The sequence below is a fragment of the Manacus candei genome, unplaced genomic scaffold (genome assembly GCF_025592945.1).
Source record: "Manacus candei isolate 608988 ecotype Guabito, Panama unplaced genomic scaffold, ASM2559294v1 h1tg000037l, whole genome shotgun sequence".
NCBI lineage: Eukaryota > Metazoa > Chordata > Aves > Passeriformes > Pipridae > Manacus > Manacus candei.
In genome coordinates this window covers 6,194,940-6,206,964 of record NW_026138085.1, presented here as the reverse complement: position 1 = coordinate 6,206,964, position 12,025 = coordinate 6,194,940, and the positions used below count along the sequence as shown (strand labels likewise).

General features: G+C 38.8%; 1 protein-coding gene across 2 annotated transcripts in view; it reads left to right on the top strand.

The window, feature by feature from the left end:
• Window positions 1–12,025, top strand: part of KDM3B (lysine demethylase 3B) — a 46,347-nt gene that overhangs the window by 7,819 nt on the left and 26,503 nt on the right. Inside the window, exons 2-7 of one of the 2 annotated variants that reach the window (XM_051794295.1) lie at window positions 4,397–4,564; window positions 6,171–6,284; window positions 6,734–6,839; window positions 7,748–7,872; window positions 8,997–9,065; window positions 9,943–10,524. In XM_051794295.1, the coding sequence (XP_051650255.1) occupies window positions 4,397–4,564; window positions 6,171–6,284; window positions 6,734–6,839; window positions 7,748–7,872; window positions 8,997–9,065; window positions 9,943–10,524 (1,164 nt within the window). Of the gene's footprint in view, window positions 1–4,396; window positions 4,565–6,170; window positions 6,285–6,733; window positions 6,840–7,747; window positions 7,873–8,682; window positions 8,871–8,996; window positions 9,066–9,942; window positions 10,525–12,025 lie in introns of those variants that run through there. The other variant, XM_051794296.1, reaches the window with a different exon arrangement.

Sequence of the window (12,025 nt, the reverse complement as noted above, 5' to 3'; positions counted from 1 at the left end):
AGATTGCAGGAAATTAGCAATTCCTTGTGTGTGGGGTCAGCTGGGCTGCTTGTTCAAGGGGAAGCAATGGGTCCCTGCAGTGACAGTGGAGAGGCACCGTCCTGCTGCTTGCAGTGACAGTGGGCTGCTGATCTTCATCCAAGCTCATCTAAGGGGTTTTACCCATCTAAATTCCTAAAACATATTAACTAAAGTGGCTACAAAGAGCCATAATTTTCTCAAGGTGCTGTTTTATGAGTAACTTATTGAAGAACTTGCCGTACAGAATTATGAATGTACGTATTTGTTACTTGCTGTGTATTGGGAGAATAAAGCACCATGCTACTTGAAGGCCTTTCCAGTTCTGAATTTTGGACAACTGCTTTGCCTTGACTAATGATCTGATTTGCATGGTGGCCAAATCTCAGAGGGAGGGGGCAAAAGTGTAGAAGCCACCTGCAATCTGCCTTTTGTATTTGGATTGGATTAAGTGGAGTCTTTGGAGTTGAAGGCACGATGTAAATCTGCTTGTACTCCACCTTGTTTTGTAAACAAAATGGTACATCAGTTTTGAGTAGTGTCTTGTTACAGAGGTAGCATGGCTTGAGGCCAGCTGGATTGCTGTGGCATTCCTACCAGTGACAATTAAAGTTTCAACCTCTTGCTGGGTCACAGAGGCACCCACAGGGCTGATTGTGCAGGGCTGCTCTGTTTTTTACAACAGGAATGTGTCAGGTGCAATGTGCTCTAAAGTGACTCTGAACTGAGGTTGGTACAGTATGGGGTAGGTATTCCAAAGCTGAGGCTTGTTCCTTTGCATGTTTGTGAATGAGCTGCAGTAAAACACTGTCTGTAGATATATATTTCAGATCGGATTTTTTTGCCTTTGCTTGTAAGAAATAGTTTGAAACATGGTTACTGAATTGGAAGCTGAAAGGTTTTTAAGCACTGATGTGTACATCATCTGTCTCACATAATGGATTCCAAAATAGTACTGTTTGCATCAGAAAACTACTAGGAAACTATTGTAGTTTAGTTGTTTTAATTTCAGCTCATACCAGCTGCAGAGGCCTCAGATGTGTTTGCCACACTGAAATCTCAGTTTCTGCTTTCTCTTCCTTTCATTCCCAGATGTTGACAATGTAGGTCTTTCTACATCACGAGTAAGAGGTCATGGACCAACTTGTTATCTAGTTTTACTTGGTTAGTCTGCAACAGATTCCCACCAGTGCCTCCTTTCTGGGCATAAGTACTATTATTCCAGTTTACAGATGAGGAAACTCAGTCAGTGAGACTAAATGGCTTGACCAAGGTCATGCAGGAAGCCTCTGATGAAGCAGGGAATTGAACCTGGGTCTTTGGCTACTCTCTAGCAACTGATGGACCATCCTTCCTTTCAAAACTAGGTAAAATTTAAGACCATTTTAAGGGATGTTTTTGCGCTTGAATTTTTTTTTCATCTTCTGCTTTTTATAATATATAACCCCCTAAACTGTAAAGATTTTATGTTTTTTGTAGATGGCATCTACTGCAAATTCTAATGCAATAAACTGCTGTATTTTTTCTATTGTAAATCATATTTAGAGCTTGTGTGTCACATGATGAAAAAGACCAAAATATCTGTCTAATCTACATTATGGTCTTCCTGTCATCGCTGCTTTTATAGCAGAACTGATGTTGGAAAACTTGAGGAGAAATTCCATTTGAGCCAGACTGTAGTTCTCTCACTACAGTTAAGATCTGAATTTTAGGGTAGCATCTAGACAAGAATGTGTCTTCTGGGAAAAAATGCTTCAGGCTGTCTTTGTGTATCAAGAAAAGCAGAGCAACAGCTCAGCTCAGCTTTCCAGTGTCACTTTTTAGTGGGCCAGACAAAAAAAAAAAAAATGGGAAGGGGGAGAATTACAGGTGTGTATGGACCCTCTTGTTTTTTTTTTTGTGTTGGAAAAAAACTCTGGTTTTGTAGATTAAAAAAAAAAAAGCAAACCACAAAAACAAAGATCGTTTTTGTTTGCAATTTGATATTGCTCAGCAATAGGGAAAGGGTTTTTCACTGTAGGAGAACTTGGGAAATCCTGCAGAGGTGTCTTTGTCTAAGCAGCATAATTTTTTTAATGTGATACAGACATATCTGCACTAATTACATATATAGTTGCAGTCTATGCCACTGTTTAAAACATTGGTGTTATTATCTGTGGCTTGTCTTAACTGATTGTGAGCAGAGTTAGGAAGGTCAACAGAAGATATTTATTGTCAGTAGATGTGACCCTGTGAATTGTTGGTCCATTGATACATCTGAGAGGTAATTTATTCTGATGTAGCCAAGACTAGAGCACAGAAATGATTCCCTCTTGACTGAGAAGTACACAATTTTCAAATTAAGTTATAATGCAGTTGCTTTGTTGAAAAGCCCAGAAGCCTTAAGCAGAGGTAGAATATTCCTCTTTACCACTTTATATATCAAAAGGCAATGTGTTCATTCATTCTCACATCTGTCTCATCTGTTCTTGCTTTCCTTCTTTAGACATCTCTTTCAGGATTCCCATAGTGTTTTTCTTAAAGAATCTAAGCACATTTGGCATCAGTCCAGCTGTTTTCTGTAGTAATACAGAGTGGTATAGGCACAAACACTGGCTGTGCCCTACCAAGTCACCTTGTGTTTCTTGCACACCCATTACACAAAGTGATTTCTATTGCAGATTCTGGAAGCAGAAACTGAGTGTATATATTGAAGTTTTCATCCTTTTTGTTGCCGTGTGATCGGTTGGAAACTACTGACAATATCCTGTGTGGTGTTGGATCTGGAACAGCTGCCCTGCATATCTGTGTGTAGGAAAATACTCTGTTGGGTATTGGCTGAGAATTATTAACAACTCTTTTAGTGGTTGTAAGGCAAAGTTTGGCCGGACTCCGTTCCTTGTTTAATTATACAAAGGGGAAAGAGAACGGATTATTGAATGTAAATTGTGCAAGACAAACTTGCCCTGACTTTTCTGTTTTGCAGAAAAAGCATATATTCCAAAGTCAGCATTATTCTAACAGTTCTTTATGACAACCTTTTTCATATAACCTTTATGATAAGTGAATCATAACAAGAGTATTACCTCACAAATACTGTACACATTGCAAACAAATAATTCCCTTTTGTTCCTCTTATATGAAACTCCTCTCATTCCATCGCATGCTACTGCCAAAGTAGCACAGGTATAATATTAAGAAATCTATAGGCTCACTGAAACTGGAAAGATGTTCAGTCCTGTTTCCACTATATTGCTGAAATTTGTTGAATTGTAGGAAGGGTGTCTTGAAAGGTCCAGTACTGTTTCTCTGCAGGGCAGCTTTAACAGTAATGGAGTTCAAGAATTCATCAGGAGGCTTGTTTCATATTCTCTCCCACTCCCTTTGGAGTTTGAGCTTTTGGGTTTGGGGGGAGGAGTGTGTAAGTGTAATACTTCTTTTAATAAGGTTTATTGGTAAAGCAGAGAGCTGTCTCTGGTTAGTGCCCTGTTACCCCTCAGTGGTCTTGTGATGATTACAAAACTGTTTTGACTGTCCAGCTTAATGTGTTTCTTATCTGATTAGGAATGTCTTGCTGTCCATCCGACATATTTGATTGTATTTGGAGAGTATGTAAGTTCTGGAGATGAAAGATTGGAATACAACTGTGTTTTAATATTTAATAGCTCCAGTTGTTAGCACATGGAATGGGATTTGTAGCCTGTGTTTTTAGCATTCTTTTCATGTAATTTCATATGGCTTTAACATTTGTCCTTTATGACAGGAAAAAAGAAGGTGATAGAGTAAGGATTTAGAATTGTAGCGTGTGTAGCGTGGTTTGTGTTGTTACACTTGTAAATAAGGTAATGAAAAATCTAGCAAGTGGTTAATTCTGGGCAATCTCATGCCATCCAAAATATTTGCGTTTGTTCAGGGAGTTTAATAATGTACAAGACAACACAAAAATGTGATGTAGAGTGGATTCCATAAACACAAATGTTCCAGGCTGAAGTGTTTAATTCTGTGAATGTCAGTTAACCATGCTGATTGAATGGCTGTTTGAAGTGCCAAGTAAGAGCGTAGAAATTCTCTAAAAAATCCTACTGTGAGAGAGGCTTCCATTGGGTCATCAGCTGTATTTTGGGATGAACAGTTTTCACATCTTTAATTTTGTATGGGAAAATGCAGTGTTTGGAGCCAGGATAAATAATGTTTCATTGCTATGAATTTGATTCCCTTTTCTTTTGTAACATTTGATAGCTCTGTAGATGTGGTGTTCTCAGTGTTAACATTACGACACTTATCCCGATTTTTCTGACTAAAGCTGCTGTCTCCTTTTCCACAGGGATTGTAGGAATATTATTTTCTATTCAGTGTCTGAAAAGAGATGAAATGCCTTCTAAATTTTTTTTTTAATCAGATCTTTGTGGAATTCGATGGCTGTAACTGGAACCAACACGCCTGGGTGAAAGTCCATGCTGAAGAAGTTATAGTGTTGCTGCTGGAAGGATCATTGGTTTGGGCACCTCGAAATGACCCAGTTATGCTTCAGGGGACTCGAGTCTCGCTGGCACAGTGGCCTGCACTGGTGAGTATTTGACCAAAATATGTGAGAATCCTTCATTTTCACGCTGTTTAACTTTTATTTGTTGGCCCTCGTTTTGTTTCTTTTCTCCTCTCGCAGTCCTTGAACTGCTTGGAATCCTACTCTCTGCTTTTTAATACATTTTGTGCGTGGGTATGTTGAAATGTTTTTTCCAGTCAAGGATCTTGTGCCTTGATAGACTTTGAATTCAGTGTTTTAAATGGACACTTGGGCTCAAAGCAGCAAGTTCAGTACTGCATCTTTCTCTGAGAATTTCTTTATTGCATTTGGCTTAAGGCAAAAGAAAACCAGGCCTTTACAATAGAGATTCTGTAGATAGTGCTTTTTCCACAGGCAAAGTTTTCCTTTCAGTGTATTTCCAACTTGCCTCCAAGTGGACTCCAGTTCATCTGGGAAACTTGTTTTTCTGCAGGATCAGTTTCTTTCAGATGATTCCCAAGTCTGTCACAGTCTGAGTGATTTGGGGGTGTTACCACATTCTGCACACTGTGTGATGATCCCAGAGCACTTCCACTACAACTCGAGCTTTATCTGTAGGCTTGTTAAAAAAGCGTTTCCATCCTCTGTGCTCTGAACAGGAGGGCACTGAAGCTATTCGTAAGCACAGAGGCCGACCCAGATAACTGCCTGGGAATGCAGACTGGAGTTAACCAAAGCACCAGGGTACACAGATGCAGTGGGAAGTCAACTGCTTCGCATTACAAAGGGGATAGTGTGTTGTTTTGTTTGGGGTTTCTTTTGTTTGTTTGTTTTTTAGATACCTCACTTAAGAATGTGTATTCATCCTTAAGAATGTGTATTCATCCTTCACTGTCTCTTTCTTGTAGTTCTGTTCACTTCTGGGAAATAGTTTTACTCAAACTGAAAAAAGTAATTTATATTTATACTGCTGTGTACAGGAGGGTGGAGTGTAAAGAAATTTGATGAGAGCTGTTAAGGGAAAAATGTCGTGAATACTTGTGTGTTAAAATCGTGTTAAAAGCACTTTGTAGAGACTCCAGTGGTTGGCAAATTCCTCTGCTATCAACAAGTTATGTTATAAGGTCATTCTAATTCTGCTAGGTATTTTTTTTTTATTTGTTCTGCATCTTGAACATCAATACTACACTTACTATGAACTTCAATTTGGCACAAAACATTAGCAAAAAAAGCTCCCCTTTAAAAATAAGCCTATAAATTACTTACAGTTGACTTCTGTACAGGAATAAAAACACTCCTTTCCAGAGGGTATATCTGAAATATATAAGATAGTTAGAACTATTAACCAAAGCTTTTTTTTTTCACTTGAGCATCAGAAGGTGCTTACCTATGAAAAATTAAATACCAGGACAGATGTTTTCATTTCTGCTTTAAGATCTAATGAAGTGGAGGCAATTTTCTATAATTCCTGCTTGTAATATGCAAGAATTATTAACTTAGACATAAGGACTAATATTTTGCATTAAAACTCAGGCACTGGGCAGTACAAGTTGAGAAATTAAGCTTTTTATTATTTTTGAATGTTATTAGCATGTGAAATCGACTGTTGTTGGCCTGTAAGTGTGCTCAGTCATTTTAATAACCTTTTTTTTTTGGTTGTTCATCACAGACCTTCACTCCTCTAGTAGATAAGCTGGGCTTGGGCTCTGTGGTCCCAGTGGAGTTTCTTCTGGACAGACATTTACGTTTCCTGTCGGATGCCAGTGGATTACGTTTATTTCAGGTATTGGAACTGTGTCGAGTTAAAAAGTAAATTTAACTTTGTCCGGTGCTTGTCACATTATTTTTTTCCTACTGTTCCACCAACTTATCATTGTCTTTTTCCTTTTGCTGTCCTGTCATGAGTTTGTGTTTCTTTCCCTGCATTTCCAAGTTCTTACACTACCTCCATTTGCATTTGAAAAGTCCCAGTTACTCTCTCTATTGTTCATTTGGAGAGCTAGTTGTCAAACATTGTGTAGCTGATAATTGCAATGCAAGTTTTGCAGCAGCATTTGCATAGCTAATGCTTTTATTCCTCCTGACATGCTCAGTAATGTTGTCCTTAATTTTACATTTTTTTTGGTTTGTCAGTCTCTGACAGCAGTCCAAGAAGAGCTGTCCCTTAAGAGCTAATGGTTCTGTTACCTTAAAAGACTATACTTTTGTGTTAAAATTGTTTGTTGTTGGCAGATGGGAACAGAGAGTCAAAATCAGATTCTGCAGGAACAGCCTTTGCTAAGAGAATCTGTCAATACACTGATCAGCGACCAGAAGCTTCAGGAGATTTTTAGTAGAGGTGAGAAATGTATTTTCTATCTCAGAGCTACTTTGTTGTGGAACAGTTAGACTATGCTGGGATTTGTGAAGGAGGATAGTAATAGTATCTGTTACTGTTTGATTTGGAAGGTCAATTTTCTATATTTTGCAATTTCTTTACAAAAAAAAAGCATTATTTTGTCACAGATACAGGTAAGCAGTTGCTGAGATACAAACAGAAATACCTACTGGGAATGGTCCCTAGTTAAAGTAGGACGATTTCCATGTATTTACAACTTCCCTTATTTTAAGTTTTAATTTAGAATTTTTAAAGTTTTGGTCCTTTTTATAGTTCTAATCTGTAATTCTGGAAATTTGGAATTGAAGTTTTTCTGTAGTTGTTGTTGATCCTCAGAAACTCTCTTCGCAATGTCAGTTCAAATCTTGGCATTTTGCTGATTAATACATGAATTGTTTAAGTTGAAAATGTGATGTGGACACAGCTGGTCAGCATAGAGTTAATACCTTATCTGTTATCTGGATCCTGTACTGATTGTGACTTTTGTTGTAGATCTGGGTAGTCTTGGTCAAGTGCTAAAACAATGTTCTATCCAGAGTACGTGTGCCAGGGGCCACCCTAGAGATAGGCTCCTGTTTTACATTTGAAGAGAGATGTAACTCCTTACAGGAATTTGGTGCCTCTTGGTGTATTCATAAGAATTTCTGAGGACAAGACTTCTTACATGAGCAAGTAGCTTTAGAATTGTCCAGTTTAGAGCCTTCTTCTGCCTAATTCTGAGTGTATCACATACAGGTTGTTGGATCATGTGGGTTTTGACAATCTGATATTAGCAGAATTATTAGCATCCAGAACTATTTTATTGCATGACTTAACTAGTATGACACAAAGCTTGTCTGGAAAATATACTCAGAGTCCCTCTTTTCCAGGTCCTTACAGTGTCCAAGGCCAAAGAGTTAAGGTTTACCAACCAGAGGATGAAAATAGCTGGCTCTCTGGTGTTGTGAGCCATCAAGACCCAATAACTCGTCTTATGGAGGTGTCTGTGACTGAGGTAAAAATATGAAGCACTTTTGGTGTTCCTAAAATACCACTCCTCAACATCTATATGTGGAGAATGACAGCTTCACCAAAAGTTGTTCTTCTAGTTCTTTGTTACTTGTTTTAAAAGATGAGTCATTACTCATGTTGTGATTCATAGAATTTTTATAATATTTTTTTCCTGTTATGATGACATTCTAGAATAAATGATGTTACACAGGCCATTTCTATGAAAAAAAAAAAAAAGCTGTAAGAATTTCTTTGGGAATGAGTGCTGTATGAAAAAATGTTGGAAGTGATTCTCTGGGTGGGAGAGCGTGCTGATGCACAGAAAGCTGCCCTCTGGATCTCTTATGTTGTGGTCTTCCTGTGCCTTCTCTTGGTTTCCATCTGACACACTGTACAAGTGGTTTGAAACAAGTACAGCATAGCAGATGAAGTCTTAGCCTCAATAAATTTGATTTGTGTATTTTAGCTTAGGCTGTTTGCTTTTGCCCCGTTGCTGTCCATAAACCTGTGAACAGCACAGAGGATCTGTGCACTGCTAGAGATACCTGGTTTTTATTACATGCTTCTGTGTGATCTGACAGGTAGTTCAGTCTTACCACTGACCTGCTCCTGTGCTTTTAGCAGATACATGCTCAGAAGCACCCAACTTTCTGTGTATTTACTGTGAAATAAATGGTAACCTCCAAGCACATTTAGAGACTGGGTATTCATTACTCCTTTTGGGGAGACACTGCTGAGGACAGTTAGGATGAATTGATGTGCCTCTTATGGTTGTCTTTTCTACGTCTAGCAGAGTGAAGTGTAGAAGGCTAGAACAATACTAAATCAGATTTAAGAAGAGCTGTCTTTAATGCAATGAACGCCTCTAGAAATGCTCAACAGAACAAATATGCAGGGTAACAGCGGTAGGAATCAAATCTGCAAGGTTTTGAAGTTGAGGAGCAGAAGGATAGAAGGTAAACTGGAAGGCAGTAGTATTCCTAAGAAAGTGAGATAGAAAAGGTAAATGGGAGAGGGGCTGCACAGTAACTCTGTGTTTAGGTGTCTATACTCTATACTCTGAATTAAAAATTAACCTCCTCTTTTCTTTCTCCTACCTCCTCATTGTCAATCTGCATAAAAAATTAGAGTGGTGAGATAAAGTCGGTGGATCCTCGACTGATTCATGTGGTGATGGACAACACTTCTCCAAGCGAGGTACTCCAGCAGTTCAGGTCTTGTATATACAGTGTGAAACTTCATAAAAGTGTAGATGTGCAACATCTAAAACATGGGAACAACTGAAAAATGATGGAGTGTTCACTGTGGATCTTTGATAATTTTAATAATTTTCCTTTTAAAAGTTGGAACGGGAAAATTTTGTTTGCTACTTTGAGGATGGTCATAGCTTTCTTTGAACAATCTTCTCCTTTTGTTAGGCCTGTTTTACTAAGTTTAGTGTGGATCTTGGAAGGGGGTCAGTAACCATGATGGTTGTGCTCCATTTTAAGGTGTAGTGCTCTAATAAAGATTGCCTGTGCTTGCTGCCGTTTTCTAACAGGATCACTGTGCTGCTTCACAGACCTTTTTAGGCATTTCTAGGAGTTGCCATCTGGCTTGTATGCCTTGTAAGCATTACATTGCTTCAGTTGAGAGATTCCATGATAACATTTGAACCTGTAGTTTTACCCTAGGCAAAAGGGCAAGCTGTCTCCTGTAGTTAAATATTGTAGGCTTTGTGTAGTGCACAGAAAGTGTGCCCTTCAAAAGAACTGTGGGGATTACACTTGGAGCAAAAATGAGTGTGCAAATAGTATTCATGCATTACGAAGAACAATGATGGAGTACATGCTACATCAAGGTAGCTCAGCTAAAAATTTTCTTGTGCAGATCCTATTCTAGTACAAAAAAGTCAAGACTGCACTTGTGCTTGTGTTCTGTGCTCAAATGGCTTCTCTCTTTAGATGTCTCAATTTGTGATAAAATGTCTTAAGCTTCAGAGCAGTATAATGTGTTCTCTTCTAACAGAAAAATGGTTTTTGAATGGATATCCTGATTGTTCTGTTTAGTGATTGCGTGGTTTTGTCTGTTATAGGGAGGGGGCCTAAAATCAGCTAAATCATCATCTAAAGGGAAAAAGAAGAAAGAAAGCCTGGAGGGAAAGGATGGAAGGAGGAGGAAAAATGCTTCAGATTCTGGATGTGATCCTGCAACAAAGAAGCTAAAGGAGAGGGGTGAGGTGGATAGCAACGGTAGTGATGGAGGTGAGGCGAGCAGAGGTCCTTGGAAAGGAGTCTCCAGCAGCGAAACAGGACTGGATCCGAGGGCCAAGCAGTTGCCTTCATTCATTCCTCAGATTAATCGCAATATTCGCTTTGCTACTTACACCAAAGAGAACGGCCGAACACTGGTGGTGCAGGATGAGCCGGTTGGTGGTGACACACCATTGCCCTTCACTCCATTTTCCTCTGTGGCTGGACAAACGTTGCTCGTTGGATCTGGATGTAAAGAGGCAGGAAAGTCACTGGAGCAGGTTGGCCAAGGCACGGTGACTTCTGCAGCCGCCGTTACTACAACGGCTTTGACGCCGACAACGGTGAGAATCTCTGACACCAGTTTGCCAGCTGTCACTGGGCAGGAGAAACTGAAAACAGTCCGATCTCAAGCCCAGGGAGAGGTGAGTAACTCGTGATCCAGCACGTCCAAGAAGGATTTACGTGTTTGCAGCAGATGTTCTGCAACATACTCCTGTTACGACGTGTGGCCACGGAATTGAGAAAACTGCTTTTTCTCTGATTAGTCCCTCTCCTCACAAAGAAAACCTGTTATCTGATATAAGAAGTGACTCAAAAGAAAATTAAGATATTTGGTGAAGGAGTAGTAAGAGGCAACTGTGTATGTGTGTGTTTATTCAGCCTTAATCCAAGAAATGCAGTTTTGAAGTCACATTAAGCACTGCACTTAATTTTGTTGTGTCATATGGAAGATAACCTACTTAAAACCTCTTGCCTTTATCTTAACAAATCTGCATGAGAATGTGCACTGAGCTGAACATTCAAATTACTTAAAAAAAAAGAAGCCTCAAAACCAGCAAAATGATGAGGATACATTTAGATGACCTGTTATAGATGCCCAGCTTGTATGTTATAGCTGTGTTACCTATATAGGAGAAAAATGAACCAGTTGCATTGTATGCTATCTAGGACTAAAACCAGACAAATAATTAGAATATTTGAGATGAGTACCTTTAGAATAAATTATAATAAAGAGCTCAGTCTGGAAGGAGCTTGAAGACCTTTTAGTTATGTCTTTGTTTTCAAGGGAAAGAGTGGAAAAATAGAAGGGAAAACCCTCTTAGAAACAAAACAGAAGACCTTTTAAGAAATCAAATGAGGGCTTATAAAAACAAAACCAAACCAAAACCCCACTCAGTAAGTACAACAATTAGAAATCTTGCTGTCTACTGTATAAAGAAAGTGAAGAAAATGGGAGAGATGTTGAAGAGTCTAACGTGATTGCCAGGAGGTTAAATGGATTATTGCCATGCCTGTCTTTTGTATTAGCTAATGGAATGGGTGTAAAGGTTAGATGTTTACCTTGGGGTAAAGATTCCTAGATGGTAAGGTGTAAAGGAGAAACAGAATTGTTGAAGACAGGAGTGTAACATAATGAGCATAATATAACATAACCTCCTCTCTCTTCTATTCCCCACCCCCCAAAAAAAGAAAGAAATTTAGTGTTGGGAACAACTACACATTGTGTAGGTAAAAGATAAAAATTCATTCTATCATCAGTGGTATTAAGGAACAACTTTAATTGTACTGAGAAGTTTTGGTACCACTTCTCCTTCTTTCCCTCTCTCCAACCCCAAATCACTTGTTTTAAAACATTAATAACCTGGCTTCAGAGTTTGCAGGCAGGCTACTAGGCCATTTTAAACTGTATTTAACTTGAGGGAGGGAACGTGACATAAACCAGCAAGAGTGTTGTAGATAGTTCACGTGTTACTGCTTCAGACTGTCCACTTTATCTGTGTGATTTGGTCCTTGAGATTACTTAACAAGCTTGGTTTGCATTCATACTCTTTTTAAAACTCTTAGAACTCCATTTTTTTAAAAATTACTTTTGTCTCTAAAAGGAAATAGCTGAAATTCTAATACCTGGAAGAACTGTTAATA